Here is a 22,468-nt window from a genome sequence, read left to right on the forward strand (position 1 = left end):
TAAGCTTGGAACCAAGACATCCAGGCAGGTTAATCATGACCATAAAACATTTAATGCTGTGTAAAAAAAAAGAATATTTAATTATGCTATATACTATATTTAATAAATACTATTTTTTGCGGTTTTCAAATATTTTTTGATCGCCCCTTATGATTCACCAGGAGACTGAATGGCTTGGTTCCAGGCTTAGAATATTTAATGCAAATATTTATATCTGTGGCACCACAAAATGGCCGCCACTGCTATGTCCTATTAGGAGACGGCGGCTAAGTCTCAGGTCCTCAAATTTAAAATCCTCGTTTCCCTCACTTGCATCCTATCCTTGCGGAAACGAGGAAAGAGGAGAGAGGAAGACTGTCGTTTAAGAGAAGTGGGACGTGATTGGCTGCTGAAGCGCCGCGTTAAGCCACGTCCATTTTTGATGACATCACCACAGCTGACATGGTTGGAGCTCCTTAACTCTTTAACTGCCAGAGTAATAGCGCAACAGTGGTACGCCACTGCCAGCAAAACGAGCGATTTTTACCAACCGTTTCACCCACGGGGGTCTCGGGAGTCTTGAAAAAAAGAATCCGTTAATCCGTTGCCTTAGTTGTGGCCAGTTGAATGTGGCTAGTTTTTGCCGCAAAGCAACAGAATCGGAGATAAAGCCATTTTCCCACCGGAAATGAACAGGAAAAAAAGGTTTTTCAAAACATTACTTCAGATCCGGGTCTATCGTCATCTGGCAGTGAAAGCGTCGTTCATAGGTTAGTGAACAGCGCCATCTGTTGGAAAACCACTGAAAACATAAATCTCTTCATTCTCGTCAGTGGCAGAATCCAACGAGAAATCTCATCAGAGGCAAAGAGTTGAGAAGTAGTGAAAATTGCAGATTCAAAAGCTTGCAACGTGGCGCGAAGTGACACCTTGGGAGTGTTCAGGGAGTGTTCTGATTCTGTTGGCAGTCATGGCTCTCAGTTCCCACCTGATGTCATGAGGGAGTTCAGACTGATCCACATCGTACTGAATAACTGCTAGCTTACATAACGTCTTCAGACTAGGACTCAAGTCTAGGACTTGCAGGTCATTGGGTTGGCGCTGTCCCCCAAAGAGGACGATGCGATCTCCCACCACGCAACAGCACTTCCAATAGACTGGACCCGGTCCTCTCCCCTTGGGCTCAACCTTCGTCCAGGAAAAGGTCTCTGGATTGAATTTCCACATCAGGCGACTTAAGGACTGAAGGCGACTTATGGTAGATTCCCCGTTTTCACCACCAATTATGTACAGCTCTCCATTGTAGGTAAAGGCTGAATGCAACCCGCGTCCTCCTGGACGAAGCTGTTCAGAAGGTGTGTTCAGCCAGCTGTTGGTCTCTGTGTCAAACACTCTGATGGTGTTGTAGTCCCTCTGGTCCTTACAGCCCCCAAATACAAACATCTTTGTCCCGATGATGGTGGCAGAGTGATAATATGGAGCAGGTGGCGGAGTGTCTCCGGTGTTAATAAAAGACCAGACCATGGTGGTGGTGTCCAACCTGTAGGTGTCATTAGTGTATCCAGTCTGCCAGTGGTGTCCTCCATGGATAAACATGACCTTCCCCAAGACACAGGCTGAGTGGTTACTCCTCTCCCCTGGAACAGTCCCTGACACCCTGGGTTTGAACCATCTGTGGGCGTCGACATCAAATGCATAAAGCACGTTGCAGTGAGGAGGACACCAGATGTAGACGATATATTCAATCAGGACAGCTGTGTGGCCCTTATGCCTCCTAACCTTGCCCCACCCTATCAGGCCCCTCATTTTTTGGGAACGTCCAGTTTCCACCGGGGTCAACGTCCTCCAGCGTAAAGACACTGTGTTGAAAACGTGGGTAATCATCACAGTCTTGTTGTCGGAGGTATAATGCTTCATTTCAAAGGCGTACACCTCGTGCTTCACTGCAGTAGCAGCACTGTCATCTAGTGCACAATAGGATACGTCTGGTCCTCCGTTTACATGTTGCGTCCAGCGGAACATTTTTCACACTGTAAATTTGGAAATCTGTAAATCCCCAAATCGGCAAAGATCCTGAACAACACACTGAAGTCCTAATGTGCATGTTTATAGCTTATTATTGCTTCTGTGGCACAAATGTCAAGCAATTCTTGGCCAATCCACAAAGCATGATAGCCTCAGCCTCTTCCACCCTGATCCTTATATGGGCATCTTGTATATGGTCTCTGTCGTGTGGGAACCTCATACGTCCAAAACTGTTACTCGTCAGGATTCAAATTCAAAAGTAGCGGTCCACCAGTTTCCAGCTTGTGGATCTGCAACTTAACGAGCGTTCATTTACAAACCTTTGTTTTCCTTACCTTTTCAACTAGTCACAGAATATTTATCTCCAGTATGATCGATCCCCCGATCGTTGCTAAACACGGAAGCTTTCTATGTGCTTCCGCGGGAAAAATAAATAAAATCATCGCGACCACCCGTTCGCTAGTTAAATATAACATTTCTCATCAAAAATGCAGAGGAAATCCAGGGAGGCGGGAAAAGGGCATTTTTTCAAATACGCTAACCAGGAAGTGAATGGTGGAGGAGATTTTGCGATCACGTGATCTCCTGGTTCCGTATGTGACTGAGAATGAACTGATCACTCATGTCTTAGCGAAGAGCGCCATCTAGTGTAAAAAAAACTAAAAACACTCAACAGGCGTCAAAAGACGCTGTTGGCAGTCATAAAGGAGACGTGACACGGGAGTGGCAAAATGGCGGACCGACTTCAACTTCCTGTATAGGAGCGAGGAGAGAGGAGGAGCTACAGGATAAGGACCCGAGATGCAGCCAATGAGGGCAAAGAGATCAGTGCCGAAGATATGCTGGACATAAACGTTGACACTGTCTCTGGTGTGTTGTGTATATTTTACTGTAAAGACTGCCTATAGCCAAACATGCACTCCTGCCAACTTGTACTAGTTTAAACTACTGTACTAGTTTAAACTACTGTACTAGTTTAAACTGCTTTACTAGTTTAAACTAATGTACTAGTTTAAACTGCTTTACTAGTTTAAACTACTGTACTGGTTTAAAGGTTTCGTGACATGCTGTTTTTACAGAACATTAAAAGTCTTCATCGTGGTCCTTTAAACGTGTATTAAAAGGTTTTAACTGAAAATCCACTCCAGTGAGCCATGGCAGTTTTTTTTCTCTCTCTCTGTTCTGAAGCAGAAAGTAGAAAGAGAGGGGAGGGGCGGGGAGGGGAGGAGAGGGGGCGGGATTAATGGACTTTGACATCAAAGTCCACTGGCCAATCACAGCACTCTCCTGGCCTATTTCGCTTGTTTTATTATCTTTCACAAATGTGTCAATCTTTCTCAAAGATAGCCGATCTACAAGCTCACACTGTGTCGCATCGTGACACATGTGAGCTTTTAGATCTGCTGGGACATTGTTACTAGAAACATACATTTATCTGTCCTGGAGCTGTTACAGTGGATAAAAGTTGTTTGATAATCCAAAAACCTATAAAACTGATTAGATGGATGATTTCAGTGACTTGTTCTGTGAAGAAATGTACATCATATTATATACATATCATACAGTAAACCATTCATTAGGTTTATATGCAAGGGATAATGCATGGGGTGGTGGTCATTATTGAAATTTGAAGCCCGACAGGGTGATTATGCACCGAGGCGGACCCTGAAGGGCTTTAAATGTCAATAATGACCACCTCCCCATGCATTATCCCGCTTATTACACGGCTACTTAATAAATACATAAATACATTTACCCAAAAGTAACAACAAAACGAAGTATTTCCTTGCTTACGGCAATGAAAGTATTCCATAAGTTCGCCTCGGAAAACAAATGACAGTATTCCATAAGGTAACCGGAAAACTCGCCCCAAAACACACTCACCCCCCATTCTATATACCGCCAATTTGCCTGTAATACCGCCGTATTTGCCCCGGGGTGACTGTGTTTTGGGGCGAGTGTTTTGGTATTCCCCCGCTGTCGTGCCACGATAAACAAGGAAGTGCAGTGGATCACTTTTCGGTCATTGCATCGTCTATTTCTCACCTCAAATGTTTTCAAAAACATTCTTGAGAGCAACGTTTAGTTGTAAATGACATTGGTTGTTTGTTTTCATGGCTGTCATGTTGGATAAAGCATAAAACCAAGCAGTGCAAGTTGACATGAGCAGGTGTTCTGAGTCTCTGATTAGACAGCGGTCCGTTATAGAGCTCATCGGTCATTATCCAGAAATAATAACCAATGACTGACCAATCATAATCGAGCATTCGAACATATATAATATATACATATACAGTACCATTCATTAGGTTTTCAATATTGAAAATTACAAATCCTGAAAAAATGGCCTGTCTTCAGCCAAAATTGGACCTGCGTATCGTTCAGTTTTGTCAATCTAAATACTGTTATTTATGGAAAGAATATGATTATTACCAAGTTTAAAGCCTCACTATGTAACTTTCTTTGAATGAATACATTTTTATTTTGTCTAATCTGTATGGTAGAGTATGTTATTACAATATAACTTATATAATTGGGGTGGTTGTATTTTGTTTCCCTTCTCTTTTAAACATTTAGATCGTGTCAAAGGTAATGTCTCACCTAGACACAGGATCTGATGGTCACTATGGGGCAAAATAGTCCATTAGAGATAGTTCACCCCCAAAATGACCTTTTTTCAATCGATTAGTCACCCCATGGAGACTCGGATTCATGCATATTTATATGTTTTTGTTGCATTCCTAAAGCCAATAATTTGATGACCGGCAGCGGTTCCGGTAGGAGACACAAAGAGTCTCCTTTGTGTCTCCTACCGGAACCGCTGCCTACCGGTCCGCTGGTCATCAAATCATGAATTCAAGTCTGCATGGGGTGACTAATCGATAGAAAAAAAGTATTTTTTTGGGGGTGAATTATCCCTTTAACAAAGGAATATCACTTACCCAACCTAAGTCCCTGTTACTGGAAAAGGTTCCTGTGTAATTATAGGAGGTATTATTTCATGTTATTCAGGTTGGTATAGGCTGTTTTGGTTTGTTTTATAACAAAGAGCTTTTAAACACAAACATTATTGTCACACACAGAGCAGATTTGATGGTGTATGCATGCATATACCTGCTGTATATTATAACTGTACATTAACACTATAAAAAAAAACACACAGACACTTAAGTTTTTTTTTCTCCCTTTGTTTTCTTCAACAAACTGGTTTTTCTCCTTTCAAACCAATAATGGTAATATCCACACCAATCACAACAAATTTAGACTCAAGTTTTTTTCTCATATAACTATCGTTATTATTATTATTATTATGGTTGATCAATAGTCATCTTTATGCATATTTAAATGAACTGTTTTTTTTTTTATCCTTACATTAAGATGATAAACAGGCACTACACCAGTTAGGAGATCATAAGTTTACATCACTAAACTATGAACATACATACATCGTCTACGTATAGGCTAAACATCACGGGGCGTTTCTGTTTTTCCACAACATACGTATAATATGATGAGTCGCCCGGCGCCCCGATCGTGTGCATAAGGAATTTTTACTCATAAACATTAAAAAAAGCATGTACATAATATAACACCTCTTTTACTGCCTTCAACGTAGTTAGGTTTTCATTTGTCATCAACTCAACACAGTTGTACAGTTAACAATAGAATATAATCTTTAAATTACATCGTCAAATATACAAATCTTGACCCGGCGTGGGATAGCGTCACGCTTCACGGCCCCTTAAATCTGTGCTCCGTCGCGCCACGGCGTCACGACGCGTCGCCAAACGGACGAGCTGCGGGCGTGGCAAGGCGTCTCGCGAAATCCCAGCTCGCAGGTCGACCGTTTCCGGCCGCGTGACACCGTCGTGCGGCGAAGTATAAACCGGGGCATTTATACTGTGTGTGGTACACTGACAATTCCATTGCAATGAAATTTCATACGATATGTACTTAATTTATGTCATATGTTTTTCCATTGCTGTTATTCTTGATGAAACACATTTACATGTATAATAACACTAACATTTTGTCTTAGTATTTTTGATCAACTTGCATTATTCTTTTTTTATACGCTTTTTTTCTTTTTTGCTTTACTTTTTCTTTTACATTTCCACAACTCATACATACTGGATGAGGATAAAGATGATTTTTTTTTCTTTTTTTTTAACCCCTCCCCCCCCAAAAAAAAGATCAAACCTGTAACGTTGATGTGTTTGTATTGTATTTGTGCACAGTACAATTCTCAGCGTTAATTTAACTCTTGAGAGTGTAAGGGTCCATTTGGTTCCATTTGTACACTCTCAAGAGTTAAAATGGATAAATGAACCCTGAGGATTTTACTGTGTGTTTGCGTGTGTGTGTGTGTGCGTGTGTGCGTGTGTGTGTGTGTGTGCGTGTGTGCGTGTGTGTGTGTGTGTGTGTGTGTGTGTACATAATGGTAGTGTGTATTTTTGCTAGGCTGGACAACTTTACACTGAGACACAAGTCGAGAGCTGGTGTGATGTGCTTTCCCTCTGTGTGTGTGTGTGTGTGTGTGTGTGTGTGTGTGTGTGTGTGTGTGTGTGTGTGTGTGTGTGTGTGTGTGTGTGTGTGTGTGAGTGTTTATGCATGTGTGCGTGTGTGTGTGTGTGTGTGTGTGTGTGTGTGTGTGTGTGTGTGTGTGTGTGTGTGTGTGTGTGTGTGTGTGTGTGTGTGTGTGTGTGTGTGTGTGTGAGTGTTTATGCATGTGTGCGTGTGTGTGTGTGAGCTGGTTTCATAAAGCGTGTGCTTGTCGTGCTTTGTGACGTTTAGACAGATTGTTGTTACACACTTTTGTACGCACACGTGCACTTAATAGGTGTGCGACCGCATATTTGTTGTGTGTGTATTGTATTGTGTGTGTGTGTGTGTGTGGGTGTGTAAGAGAGAGAGAGAGAGAGAGAGAGAGAGAGAGAGAGCTGGTATGAAGTGCTTTCCTCCAGCATATCGTTGTTGTCGGGCAGAAACCTCTTATCTCCATTTTATTTTGTGTTTTTTCTTAAATTAACGCCCCCTACTGGATCATACAGAGCGTCACACCAAAGCATCGACAGTAGCAGATCTACAAGCTCCAAACGCTTCTCCAGTGTCCAGCTTGTAGATCTGCTACTTTTGATATTTTTGAATTTTGAATCCTGAAAAGTTAACCGTAACAGTTTTTGCGTTTAGTTTTTTTGGTTTCCACCCGACAGAGACGACATGAGACCCAAACCTGCTGAAACAGAGACGACATGAGACCCAAACCTGCTGAAACACAATCATAAAACAACCATTCATTCATAAACAGAAACATTAAAAACACTCATTCATAAACAGCATATTTCTGTTGCATAAGAACTTCAGCTGCTACTGTATTATTCACACACCATTCCAGAGATGAGGCGGGGGGGGGGGGGGAGTGTTCAATTTAACCACTAAAACCCTATGTACTCCATTGACCGGGGTCCCCCAGGGGTCTATAATTGCCCCCCCCCCCCCTCTTGTTTTCCCCCTCTACATCACAACACAATGCATTGTGAGCTTGTAGATCTGCTATTTTAGTCTTCGCCTATCGTGACATACCCAGAATAGGGATGCTATGGTGGATGTGGTTTAAACTCCCTTAAGACTCTTTTGTTTCACTTTCTGAGTTAAATTAACACTCAGGATGTTGCTGTGCACTTATTGAATTAAAGGAGTAGTTTTCTACTAGGACTTATTTTCTATCATAAACGCACCCCACGAAGCCTTGAATTCATGGAGATGTCTTTGTTTTTGTGGCATTCCTGAGACAATAAGTTGATGACCAGCGGAGACTCAAAGAGTCTCCTTCTGACCGATGACCCCATCATCAAATCATTGTCTCAGGAATGCAAAACAACAAATAAATCTCCATGAATTCAGGGCTTCGTGGGGTGTGTGTGTTTGATAGAAAATAAGTCATTTAAATGTGTAGTCTGTGAGTCATGGGCTGAGTAAGTACAGTAAACCTCCAAGGTGACGCCCTTGTTCAGCACAGTGAGTACAGATAAATAGATTCCTTCTATCATTTCAAAGGGCAAACAGTAAAATCCTGAGTGTTCATTTAACTCCACAGTTTAATCAGCACTCGATATTTCCCGGTGTGCTTTTAATGTTTGTCTGGATCTGTATCTGTAGAGGTTTTTTTTTCATGGAGTTATTGTTATTATTATTATTATTATTACGATGCCATCTGAGGGATTATTGCATGGAAAGAGCATAAAAAAAGAACTGGGAAATAATCTCAGTTAACAGCTGGTGTCCTGCTGTCTGGATCTGTGCCCTTCTGTGTTTGACAGCATGAAGGTTCTGATGGTACCATTATACCAGAAACCAGAGGGTTCTGATGGTACCATTATACCAGAAAGCAGAGGTACCATTATATCAGAAACCAGAGGGTTCTGATGGTACCATTATACCAGAAAGCAGAGGTACCATTATATCAGAAACCAGAGGGTTCTGATGGACCATTATACCAGAAAGCAGAGGTACCATTATATCAGAAACCAGAGGTACCATTATATCAGAAACCAGTGGGTTCTGATGGTACCATTATACCAGAAACCAAAGGGTTCTGATGGTAACCTAGCTGTAACCGGGTCATAGGTGTAAACCAGAAGGTTCTGATGGTAACAGGTCATTCTTTGGCAAAGCAGGGGAATGGGTCACATACATAACTAGTAGGTTCAGGACTTTAGGGGGGTCTGCAGAAAGTGGTTTTTATTTGTTGTTGATGTTGTTGTTTTTTTTATCTTCCAGGTGACTTTCTGACATATATTTCTATGGTAAAGATGACATATATTTCTATGGTAAAGATGACATATATTTCTATGGTAAAGATGACATATATTTCTATGGTAAAGACGACAGATAATATCTCTCTATGGAAGGCCTACTGGGCGGTTTAAGCAGAAAATAGCAACTTTCAGATAGCAGTGAAGATAAGCACCTGGAACAGGCAATGTTCCAAACCCTTCATCTGTTACCATGGTGATGATGTGCAACGAGCAAACACACAAAACACCACTCCGTCTGAATGAACGCCTCGTTTAGTTAATTATCCATTATGATGTTTTACTACGTTGTACCGGGCTTTCTTTGTGCGAAAGTAGCCTTTCTGCCAAGCCCACAGCGCATCGTGATGTGTTGTGAGAGCTTTTAGATCTGCTATGTTGTGTTATTTTCAAACAGTTTGAACATTTCAGAACATTTCGGAAAACCTTTTGAAAAGCCCCGCCTAGAATGCCACGCCCAACATATGGACACCAGGTTGAAAGTGGTTACAATCTGAACAAATGAATGAACAAATGAATGAACGAATGAATGAATGAATGCCTAATTTGGTTAATTACGTTTTTCCTCATTAAGCATGTTGGACAGACAGCAAAAGCAAAGCTGAAACCAAGACCTTAATTAACCTAGAAGATGAGAAAAAAATAAAAGCTTCTATCTCAGCAGATGGAAAACGTCAAAAAACTAATAATAATCTCAGTCCACCTCGACCAAGCTTTGGTCTGAATCGACACAGAAGCCTGTTTAAAAAGAGTCTGAACGTTCGAACCGTGGGGTTCTCTGCATCTTTGTCCTAGACAACGCCGCGTTGTTGCATCGCGGCTTTTTAACTCTCGCCTGAACGCGATGACGAAGCAGCCGTTTGAGATTCAGGGGGAATGCGAGGTTTTGTTGCATAGCGCCGCATGCTGCTATGCAAGCTAGCTTCAGAAGACAGTTCAAAACACGTTGCACCGAATGACTGCACACACACTGGGGGGGGGGGGACCAAAATCACCAAGAAAAGAAAATAACCAAAAATAATAAAAATAGAGGATACAGTTTGTGGTACTTTTTAAACACTAAAACGCCATTCCCCATGAATAAGAATGACGACTTGGAACGCACACACAGCATTAGAAATGCTACACAGACATTGCATCATACTTGTATGTATATATATATATATATATATACATACTGAGAAGCTCGGTGTAACGGTTAAAACTCGAGCCTCGTAATTCACTCTTGTCGCACGAGGACGGCGTTGCGCGGGTCGAAAACAGCCGACCTACAAGCTCACGACACGTTGCGGATTAGGGACGCACGATATTGAGATAATTGGCCGATATTCGATTACAGATTAATTGCGCCGTCAAATTGAACGATACCGCAATACTATTTCCCACCAGTAGGGTTAGGGTTAGGGTTTATCTCACACCTGTTTGTACAGTAAGTTTGAATCTGGGTGCAGATGCAAAATTCTAATAACTATTAAGTACCTGATTTATTCTGATGCACATATTAGCTCACCCTTTTGAAAGCTTCCCCACAAAACACTGATGAATCTAGTTCTGCATGTTCCAGCTTCACATTCAAATAAAGAATAAAGATAAAGATAAAACAAAACAGTGGCTAAAACCGATCGATTCCTTTGATATCGTTTTGTGATACCGATCTTGCGTTTTTAAAGGCCGTTATTTCTTTTTACAGATATGTCGATTAAACCGTGTGCGTCCGTAGTAAGCGGACGAGTCGTGAGCTTGCATGTCGGCTGTTTTCGCCGCGTGTCACCGTCGTGCGACGCCCGGACCGTAAATCAGTCTTAACGTTGTCTCCCGCCGTCTGCTATAAGAGAAACACACCCAGACTGAGATCAGCGGAATTATGTGGCGAACACTGCTAACGCTATTAGCATCATGGTATCCCTGCATCGGCTTGATGTTACGCGTCGAGTGTGTGTATATACCGGAATAACTGCGTTTTTTTAATCTTTAAAGTCCACCCACCCCCCGAATGCTGGATAAAATATATTACAAGGATATATTATTATTGTCTTTTTTTTTTTACGTTGTTTACTAAGTTTTTAACTGCTTGGCGGCATCGGGGACCGGTGGGGACCGGTGGGGACCGGTGGCGGCTGGCGAGGAGGGATGGGTGTGGCTTCTTTTAAGTCTCTGGCTATGTGCGGTAGGTAGGTAGGTAGGCTGCGATTGGATGGGACAGTTCAAGCTGCCGTCCAATGGCGCGTGTCCTCGCGTATCCGACCATGTGACTAAATGGGCTCGACGTAATTGGCCGGGTACAGTCCCTCTCGGCCGCTGTCCAGGCGACCTCGACACCATCCCTGGTCGTCTTCGTCCTCCGTCTTCGTCAGTTCCTCACCTGAGGAGAAAAACACACAAAAAAACGACCCGTCTTAATCCAGTTTGTTTCAATGTTGGGTCCAGAGACCCCTAGTGGTCCAAATGTAACACTGATATTATACAAAAAAAATGGCTTCCCTGATTTCTCAATCCAAATACCTACCAAATGGTTTTGAAAATAGCTGATGTACAAGCTCACGTAGATCTGCTATTTTAAAATCAAATCCAGTGGACGGCTTTATTACCCAGAAGCTGCGGTGACCAGTGGTGGAAAAAAGTACTCAAATGTTTAACTTAAGTAAAAGTATCAATACTGCAATGTAAAAATGACTAGTAAAAGTCCGGAATTCAAAATTTACTTAAGTAAAAGTACAAAAGTATTGTACTTTTAGTATAATACCCTATACCAGTGTTTATCAACCCTGGTAGGCGTGACACTTTTGTCCCGCGAAGAAATGGTTGGTGTTCCGCGTACATTTTTTAATGAAAAAGAAAGAAATCAACCCCCTCCACCCAGAACAATAGATGCGTCGTGGACTGCTGCTGCCTTGAGCCATTGGCTCATCGTCCATTGCGGACACACATCCAGCGAATCGACCCTCGCACATATAAATGCAAATGTGTGGCTTTGTCTTCACGGGGCCATCACTGTACTCGCCTGGCAGGTACTCAGGGGTGAAAGTGGGTCGGAACGGGCCGATACGAAGAGGGGCTGTTAAAAGCCCATATTATAATCTGATTCTGCCATGTTGAATGTCCAACAATAGGGATGTCCGATATTATCGGCCTCCCGATATTATCGGCCGATATTAGCATAAAAATTGATATCGGGAAAATATCGGTATCGGTTTTTGAAAAAAAAAAATATATTTTTTTTATTTTTTTTATTTTTTTATAGTTACAGGAGTTCTTACTGTATATGGTGTGTGTGATATGAAATTTGAGCTTACCCTAATCACAATAATCCCCGCATATATCGGTATCGGTTGATATCGGTATCGGTAATTAAGAGTTGGACAATATCGGTATATCGGTTATCGGTAAAAAAGCCAATATCGGACAACCCTATCCAACAATAAAACAAAAGTACTAACGTTAAATCAACATACGTGTTAGATTTCTTATAAAGTGCTTCTAAATCGCTCCAGGATGTTAGTGTGAACGTAATCCATGTAGTTTGTTGTTTAATTACTCCACGGCTGCTGCGACGTTGACTGACTGTATAATATACAGTATATACATTTCGGCCATTTGAAAATAGCAGATCAAATGGCCGACTGGTAAATTCAGTGGCCCCTCTCTCGCATCAAAGCTGCATCCACCCCTGATATATAGACAGTTGTAGAATGCCGTGCCGTGTCGTGTGTGTACTGGCCTGCTTTGAAGGTCAGCTCGTCCTGCTCCTGTCCATCGTAGTCGTAGAGCGCTCGGACCCGGACCCCTCCCGCACCCCTCCCGGACCCCCCTCCAGCACTAGTGGAGTCTTCTTCAAAGGAGTTCCCGTTTCCACCGTTTCCACCGTTCTCGTTGCCGCTGTTCCCCGCAGGCTGCTCGTCATCCGACCACTCAGTGCTGTAGGCCTGGTTCTTCTCATAGCTGCTCACACTGTGATATAATAAGATATTAATAATAATAACTAGGGCTGGGACTTTAACTGATTAATTTAGATTAATTAATTACAGGAAATTAACGCGATAAAAAAAATTCATCGCATTTTAATCGCGCTTAGTTTATGCACCACAGAACTTCTCACTGGACGAGTTTCAGGCGTACCGATCATACCAGTGCACCAACCAACAGCCAACACACCCCAGTGCACGCAATGGGACAAGAAGCTGATCAGACTGCTTTGCTTGGCCCAGTGGATGGGACATTTAGATTTAGAAAACTCTCTGATGGAAGCGTGGATAAAAACACGGTTGTGTGCAGAACTATTTTTTGTTGCTTAAACTTATGTATTCACTCATTGATTCACTCATATACCAAAATCTGTATTAACTGAAAAGAAATTGCTTCTCAGGTCAAATATTGATATGCGATTAAACATGCGATTAATTTCAATCAATTAATTACAAAGCCTCTAATTAATTAGATCATTTTTTTTAATCGAGTCCCAGCCCTAATAATAACATGTAGGGCTGGTTTTTCTTTTAGCTGCTCACACTGTGATCATAATAATAATAATAATAATAAGATATTAATAATAATAATAATAATAATAATAACATGTAGGCCTGGTTCTTCTCATAGCTGCTCACACTGCAGACGCACAGAGAGGGGATTATACATTATATCAGGGGTCTTCAACAGGGGGTCCGGGACCCCTAGGGGGTCCTCATAGTTACTACAGGGGGGCCACCAAATATTTGTGTGATAGGAACTTTTTTTTTTTACATTAACCACTTTATTCTGAGGGAAACGTTAGCTGAAAATAGCAGATCTACAAGCTCACAACGCCTCGCGCTTGTAGATCGGCCTGTAGACCGCTTGTAGATCGGCAAAGAAGTTTGGGGGTTCGGGGGGGGGGGGGGGGGGCGGGGGGGAGAGAGCATACCAAGTACAAGTGTTCTAAGTATTGAGGGTTCAAGTGATTAACTGTCTGAAGATACACACGTCTATGAAACTATCTATGACAATGTTTGATATGCAAAATATGCGATTTTATAAAACCTGTAGTTGGGGGTCCCTGCCTTTGACACGAAAAAAGGGTGAACTCCCATAAACAGGAGAAAAAATGGAGAAACCCGTCCTTGGTTCTGGTGACCGATATTGTACTTCTAATGTAAGAAGACTGTGTTTTTTTAATTACTTTTTTAGAAAAATAAACAAACAAGCAATATAAAGATTAAATAAAAGAAAAGAAAAAAGTAATGGAAAAAACACGGCCCCCTCACGTATTAGGTATAGGGCAGGGCGACTCACCAGAACCAAGGACGGGTGTTTCTGATGAATCTAACATGTTAAAAATGGAGTTTGAATTCATAATGGGTTTGTACAGGAAGGGGGCGTGTCTGATAAAATGAATATCTAAATACTGAATCAAGCAACATAAAAAACTGTCCGCGGTGCTCACAAAAGCCTGAGTAGACTATACAATAGTTATTATTACATTTTTCTTTTTTAAAGTGAAATATCCCTTTTAGTACCATGGTGTAGAAACTTGTGTCAAACATCATTTAATAAAAAATGAAGACAGGGTCCAGCTCCTGAGACAAAAAGCTGCTAAATCCACTCAAGAGTAGGATATCACTGTAGCTATTATTATAATATATTTACATATCACTGTAGCTATTATTATAATATATATTATTATTATAATATATTTACAACTGAAGACGGTATCATTGGACGATTCATCCATTGTACCGACACTGGCATGTACTGAACACTTGCCTGCTGCGGTCACCAGGTGGCGCCACATGGTCAGTGCTAGGGGTGGGCGGGGCTCCTTCTGGCTTCTTCTTCTTGACTGGAGCGCTGGCCGCGTCCGGGTTGTACTCCTGAAATATCAGATTACATTATATATTACATTATTATGTTATAATTAAAGCTTATATTCCTGTGAATGTGAGTGAAAGGAATGTGAGAGGACAAAAGAGAAAGGGTCTGATCATTACCTCAATCGCTGACCAGTTCATATTCAATATTATCATTATTATTATTATCATCATTATCCTCATTATTACCTCGAAGGCGGGCCAGTTCATATGCATCCCAGGTCCATGGTTGTTACTGAACCACTTCAGGTCTTCTTGTGTGTTGGCCGCCAGAATGGTACGCTCCAGGTCTCTGTACACTGTGCCATAGCTGAGGAAACACACACACACACACACACACGCACACGCGCACACACACACACACACACACACACACACACACACACACGCGCACACACACGCACGCACACACGCACACGCACACGCACACACATGCGCACGTCAGATTTTGAGAAAACAAACAATTGCCTGCAGTCTGAGAATAATATCCAAAGTTGGATGACTGGATAGATATGGATTCCCAAATGATTCTAGTGTTCTTCTCACAGATGTCTTGACTGTCTGATTGTCTGTATTTGTACATAACGGTGTGTACACTGAATCAGAGGCTTGTGTTGCCGTCTCCTTTCTAACTTGCAGTTTGTTGCATCCAGACTGGAGGAGGTTTAATTCAACTATCTGCCTAAAAGGGAGGAAAGCATCTGGTTCAGGGACGTGCAGAGAATGTTTAGAGGGGCAGGGGGCTGACATTTCCAAAAGGGCACTTTTTGGTAAAGATACCGAAAATAGCAAATCTCCAAGCTCACAACGCGCCGCGCTGCGACGCGTTGTGAGCTTGGAGATTGGCTATTTTCGGTGCGTGATGCCGCACTAAACTAAGTATAATCAAAATTCAAGCCAATACCGGAGATACTTTCAACATAAAATGCTGCATTCAAGTTCAGGAGAGTTTGGAAATGGCAATTCTCTTGAACGCTGCGTTCAGGTATGGCGTGGTAAGAGTGCGTTTGTATTTTTTTCCAAACTAGTAAGTGATACATTCATGGTCTGGAGAGGGCACTTTTACAGATGGGTAAAAGGGCAGGGGCTCAAGCCCCCTTTGATGTCTATGTGTGCCCGTGCCTGATCTGGTGTGAAGTGTCGTTGACTCTCGACCTCTGTAAGGTTTTTAATCCACGTGCAACAACTTAACCTTTTAAGACCGGGAATGCATCTCTGTCATTTCAAGATTTTCTTTGGCTATTCAAAAATAGCAGATATACAAGCTCATAGTGCTATGAGCTTGTATATCTGCTATTTTTGGGGGAACATCGTGGAAATTTGTGCGAATCCATGAATATATCAGTGGCGCAGCCAGAACGCTAGTATACAGTAGGCTTGGCCTAGGCAGGAGCGGGTGGGCACGCATGCACACGCACACGCGCAGCGCCCCCGACCCGTGAAAATGTGTGGTTATTGGGCGGTTATTGGGCCCACCCATGGCTGCGTCCCTGGAATATATACATCACAGTTACATTTTGTTACTCAAATCTTTGCTTCTGGGGGATTCTACAAAAAAATACGTATGTTGCTATAATATCATTGGTTCTCAAAAATGATATGTATTTGGCCGTGGACCCCCCATCTCAAAAATATTTTGTTCCAGGGACCCCCAGAAGTTGTAAGAGAGTTACAAATATTCGCTTTAAAAAATATAGGCTATATTCAAAGATTTGCAAAACTGTTCACAATTTCCCCCCCAAAAAAATCTTAAATCTTAAAATGACACACAGATGCGTTCCCGGGCTTAAAGGGTTAAAACTGTCACAGTGACAAAACCATGTTCATGATTTAAACATGGAGATAGAATCAGCATAGAGTCACAGTCACATTGGTCATGTTTACGATGACATAAGAGACGATTCCTCACAAGGTTAGTGGGTGACTCTCCTCTCCCACAAGAAAAGGTGAAAGACAAGAGAAGGAAGAAAAGCATTGAGTAAAAGAACAACCCTTTACAGGAAGGTGACATGTTGGTGAAATGAGGACCTTGTTAAAGGTTTAGATTGAACCCTCTAGGATGATTGTTTTAGAGTCCAGGTTAAAAAACAACAGCTGAGCTGAGTTGAGAAAAGGCCCAAATATGAACAACAAGAAACAACGTTATGAAGCCGATGGCAGATAAATGAGATTATAGATTAGAATATGATCATTAGAATAATATATGCACAACATGGCAGGCAGAGTCATAATATAGCAGATAGTGTGCTTTAGTTCCCGTGTTTTAAAATGTAATCCTTCAAATACATTTCTGTCAGATAACTCACGAATAGATTGAACCAATATTACAGACCAAATGTATGAAACAATATTATAGAATGAGAATACATATTTTATTCTGGCGTTCAGGCTCTGCTAGCTTTTTATCCCTGCTCAGCACAATTCATTAAGACAACCATCATTAACCTTTAAGAGCAGGGAGATAGATATATAATAACAACCCCCCCCATGGGGAACAGAACCAATAGCAGAGCCCACTGGTGGTGCTGGGGTGGTGGTGGGAGCAAACGCTGCATGACAACACCCATGACACACAAAGCGGACGGAACACAGATGTAAGTGAGCTTAAATAAGCCGCCCGATTGGACAGCTGACTGCCACGTCAGTGTATGACGTACTGTATGGGTCTGCATGACGCTGTAAACAGCCACATAGAATGAGAATGCATGTAACCTCTCGAGTATATCTGCCAGAACTAACTCGCAGGCTACGTATAATTGTCCAGTAGATGTAGCCGTGATGTATAACCTCACGTCGTCCAGATTTTCCCACACGGCAGAAAGCCTTGTTTTGTTGAGAGTGCGGTCTAGCCAACTCCCGAATGGTTGCCCTCCACGCCCTCCTGTCTAGCATCAGTGTCTTGAACTCTGCGGTGTTGTTCGTATAGTTCTCAACGGGCCTAAAATAAGGACCGGCCCTAACTGGGCCCTATAGGTGCTCATTTTGTGCTCAATGTCCCCAAAGTCACGCATCCAACCGACTTTTAACTGAGCAGATTTAATCACAGATTTTCGATTGAGTTTTGGCCTTTGTCGCCCGTTTTTCTTTGATAACACGGACTAGGAAGGTCTGACGGCAACAAACTAGATACCTTTGAGCTGCATCCAACACATCCAACACATCCACTGCTATATCCGTCGGCCTTACCGTTAGGCCGTCCAACTAATTAGAGGTGTGATCAGGGTGTTATGACACCCCTGGTGTGCATCAGGACACACACACACACACACACACACACACACACACACACACGCGCGCACACACACGCACACGCACACGCACACACAGGGGAGAGCCGGCATGTTCCATCTGCTCTAGAGAACACTGGTTCTCAAACGTTTTAATGTGTGCAATGTAATAGTGTGCATATGGAACTAAATGGACCCATATAAGACACTGAGTTACAGACATGTACTGTAAGGGTCCATTTGGAACCCCTTCAAGTAATCCTGAGGGTCCCTGGACCCGCACTTTGAGAACCCCACTAGTCTAGACTCTACATTGTACCATGGTATTTGTGTGCGTTGATAACCAGAGTGGTGTAAAGAGACTGTGCCAACAACGTACGCTTTCTGAAAAATCATAGAATATTATTTTTCACAACGATCCATCCACTGATCGTTTTAAAAGACGTTTCCGAGTCACATAGAATCGGGGGGGGGGGGGGGAGAAGCGTGCCGCCGCGATAATCCATTCCATAGTTATTGGCAGTTTGAATGAAGGTTGATTTGGCCAGAAAGCACTCAAATGAAAGTGAAAGTGGCTGTTTTTTTTTTGTTTGCGATCACGTGATTTGCTGCTTCACTGGGAGTCAAATGGTGACTCATACAGTAGGTTAGCGAAGAGCGCCATCTAGTGTCTAACACTGAAAACACCAAAACACGTCAAACGCCTCATTGGCGGTGAATGAGTTAACGCACGAACACGCAGTCACACATGTGTTCACTTCCATTCTACAGACCTGACTCCGCCAGATGGAAGAAGCTTGCGACACACATTTTGTTTCACAGCCTTAACTTCCATCGGGGACCCCGGTAGCAGAATCGCTGCAAGACGGCGTTCCTTTTTATCAAGCTACTTGGCGGGTGATTGGATGGGACCGTCTGTCTATCACCGTCTATCAACCAATCATATTGACGTGTCTACATGACGTATAGTAGCTGTGCCAGCAGTAGTTCTTTTGTATACTATTCAATCATGAAAGAACTACAACGCAATAAGCGCTTCTCGATGGCGTCACATCCGGTCTCACCAAGATCCCGCCCCTAGCAGCCGCTGATTGGTTCGCACACGCAGCGGTGCGGAGTAGCTCTACTCTCTGAGCGATCCCAGATGGAGGCTGAATTGTAAACATGTGAAACTCAATACCGCCCCCATCTGGCGGAGTCAGGCTACAGGGCACATGCATCACCTCCAGAGCTACCGTACGTTCCTACTCAGGGGAATGCTCTCCATTGTTTGTGTAACATTGGCGAACTTTGACCCGGGAGTCGAACAATAGTAAAGAAAGCGCCGTGCATTGACCCCACTCGGCAGCATTTTTGCTTGTAGTTTATTTCCAGTCAACACTTCAACGCAAGTCAAATGGACCACACACACCATAGAAGCTGCCCGTCACCTGCCTTGTTGACACACATGTATGTTAAGCCAATGTTACCGTGTTAACTTAACGTGTTAAGTAGCGTAGCGTGTTAAGTAGCGTATTATTGCTGCTGTTTGCGGTTCATGGCTTTTAAAACGTCTTACCTTTTAAAAGTGCGCCACAAAAGTCTGTTCTGCAGCTCTACAGCGCTGCTAGAGTTTACCGCTAACTTCTGGGAACGGATTATCTCCATCATCCAGAAGTTGCTGCGAACAAATTGGTCCATTTGAGGGAAGGAATGTTGTCACAACTCTGTCTCTACACCACTCTGGTCACAACTACTGTCATGGCAGTTTGACTGTGCTGTCTGTTCTGACTCTCCTATTTCTATGTTCTCTTAGGTTGGAGCTGCATTCCACAAGTGGGGAGGTGTGTCCTGGCAGTTACCTGGCTGTTCTCTATCCGGCAATCACCTGGCTGGCTACAAATACCTAGCTGTGGCAGCACGCTGTGCTCTGTGATAAACTTCTTTACTTCAGCTAGGGCACACGTCTGTGCTCTCAGTACTAGGTTAGTCGAAATACTCCGGATCTGCAGATCTTTGGTTTGAGAACCTGTTCCTTTTGTGGCTTTGGCTAATTCTTGGTCCTCCGTTCATTTTTGGACTTGTTTAAGTTATACCTTTGATGCCTCCTGAGGCTTGAATGTTTTTTACTTAAAAGGTGTTTTGCTATCTGCGTCGCACCGCGCTGCACAACCATGACCCACGATGACCTCACTGTGTATAGGGTTAGGATCCATTAGGATTTAAAAGGTTTTCTTAAAGGTTTCATGATATTCAGTTCTACAACACATTAAAAGTCTTTGTCACGGTCCTTCAAACGTGTATAAACAGTTTTAACTGAAAATTCCACTCGTGTGAATCATTACAGGTGTTTTTCTGTCACATTTCTTTTCAAGCCTTTTCAACTGCAATGAAAAAATAAATCTTTGACAATCATCAACTCTGCTCCCCCCCCCCCCCCCCCCCCCCCCCAAAGGAAACGATAGGGGAGGGGAGGGGCGAGGAGGAGAGTGGGTGGGATTAATGGCCTGTGACTTCACTGTCCAAGCGCCAATCACAGATTATCACCTAACCTAATTATTAAAAAAAAAAAAAAAATGTAAAAAGTGAAAATGAATGTCATAGAACCTTTAAAGGTTTCATGACATGCTGGTTTACTAAACATTAGAAGTCTTTATCTTGGTCCTTCAAACGTGTATTAAAAGGTTTTAACTGAAACATTCTCTCTCTCTCTCTCTCTCTCTCTCTCTCTCTCTGTCAGTGGAGGCATATGGCGGCCCAGCTAGAGGCAGGTTGTGTTGGAGGTTCCTTCCCGTTGACGGGGAGAGTTTCCTGGCCGCGGTGCTCGATGCTGATGGAGGGACAGATAGACCGGTCTGGTCTATTTATAGACATCCATACATAGACGCCACATGACGGGACGCACGACAACACAGTCTCCATGTTAAGCAGCTGGCGGCTCGTCATAACTCAGGTGATACGCTGTGTATAAACTAGTACCTGAGACTCGTCATAACTCAGGTGATATGCTGTGTATAAACTAGTACCTGAGGCTCGTCATAACTCAGGTGATATGTTGTGTATAAACTAGTACCTGAGTCTCGTCATAACTCAGGTGATATGCTGTGTATAAACTAGTACCTGAGTCTCGTCATAACTCAGGTGATATGCTGTGTATAAACTAGTACCTGAGACTCGTCATAACTCAGGTGATATGCTGTGTATAAACTAGTACCTGAGACTCGTCATAACTCAGGTGATACGCTGTGTATAAACTAGTACCTGAGACTCGTCATAACTCAGGTGATATGCTGTGTATAAACTAGTACCTGAGGCTCGTCATAACTCAGGTGATATGTTGTGTATAAACTAGTACCTGAGTCTCGTCATAACTCAGGTGATATGCTGTGTATAAACTAGTACCTGAGTCTCGTCATAACTCAGGTGATATGCTGTGTATAAACTAGTACCTGAGACTCGTCATAACTCAGGTGATATGCTGTGTATAAACTAGTACCTGAGACTCGTCATAACTCAGGTGATACGCTGTGTATAAACTAGTACCTGAGACTCGTCATAACTCAGGTGATATGCTGTGTATAAACTAGTACCTGAGACTCGTCATAACTCAGGTGATATGCTGTGTATAAACTAGTACCTGAGTCTCGTCATAACTCAGGTGATATGCTGTGTATAAACTAGTACCTGAGGCTCGTCATAACTCAGGTGATATGCTGTGTATAAACTAGTACCTGAGACTCGTCATAACTCAGGTGATATGCTGTGTATAAACTAGTACCTGAGGCTCGTCATAACTCAGGTGATATGTTGTGTATAAACTAGTACCTGAGTCTCGTCATAACTCAGGTGATATGCTGTGTATAAACTAGTACCTGAGTCTCGTCATAACTCAGGTGATATGCTGTGTATAAACTAGTACCTGAGACTCGTCATAACTCAGGTGATATGCTGTGTATAAACTAGTACCTGAGACTCGTCATAACTCAGGTGATACGCTGTGTATAAACTAGTACCTGAGACTCGTCATAACTCAGGTGATACGCTGTGTATAAACTAGTACCTGAGACTCGTCATAACTCAGGTGATACGCTGTGTATAAACTAGTACCTGAGACTCGTCATAACTCAGGTGATACGCTGTGTATAAACTAGTACCTGAGACTCGTCATAACTCAGGTGATATGCTGTGTATAAACTAGTACCTGAGACTCGTCATAACTCAGGTGATACGCTGTGTATAAACCAGTACCTGAGACTCGTCATAACTCAGGTGATACGCTGTGTATAAACTAGTACCTGAGTCTCGTCATAACTCAGGTGATATGCTGTGTATAAACCAGTACCTGAGACTCGTCATAACTCAGGTGATATGCTGTGTATAAACTAGTACCTGAGGCTCGTCATAACTCAGGTGATACGCTGTGTATAAACTAGTACCTGAGTCTCGTCATAACTCAGGTGATATGCTGTGTATAAACTAGTACCTGAGTCTCGTCATAACTCAGGTGATACGCTGTGTATAAACTAGTACCTGAGACTCGTCATAACTCAGGTGATATGCTGTGTATAAACTAGTACCTGAGTCTCGTCATAACTCAGGTGAT

The 22,468-nt window shown here is 42.7% G+C and overlaps 1 protein-coding gene and 1 long non-coding RNA gene across 2 annotated transcripts in view; both read right to left on the reverse strand.

Moving 5' to 3' along the window:
- The window catches only part of LOC311053822, a 452,603-nt gene that overhangs the window by 339,541 nt on the left and 90,594 nt on the right, over nucleotides 1-22,468 (reverse strand). The window lies entirely within an intron of this gene.
- Nucleotides 11,072-22,468, reverse strand: part of LOC311053961 (protein kinase C and casein kinase substrate in neurons protein 1-like) — a gene marked incomplete at both ends in the record, with an annotated part of 36,537 nt that continues 25,140 nt past the window's right edge. Inside the window, 4 exons of the mRNA XM_084069778.1 lie at nucleotides 11,072-11,181; nucleotides 12,538-12,767; nucleotides 14,556-14,662; nucleotides 14,849-14,969. Of these exons, the coding sequence (XP_083925904.1) occupies nucleotides 11,072-11,181; nucleotides 12,538-12,767; nucleotides 14,556-14,662; nucleotides 14,849-14,969 (568 nt within the window). The remainder of the gene's footprint in view (nucleotides 11,182-12,537; nucleotides 12,768-14,555; nucleotides 14,663-14,848; nucleotides 14,970-22,468) is intronic.

Source organism: Gymnoscopelus microlampas (assembly GCF_963454915.1).
Source record: "Gymnoscopelus microlampas genome assembly, chromosome: 10".
Classification (NCBI taxonomy): Eukaryota; Metazoa; Chordata; class Actinopteri; order Myctophiformes; family Myctophidae; genus Gymnoscopelus; species Gymnoscopelus microlampas.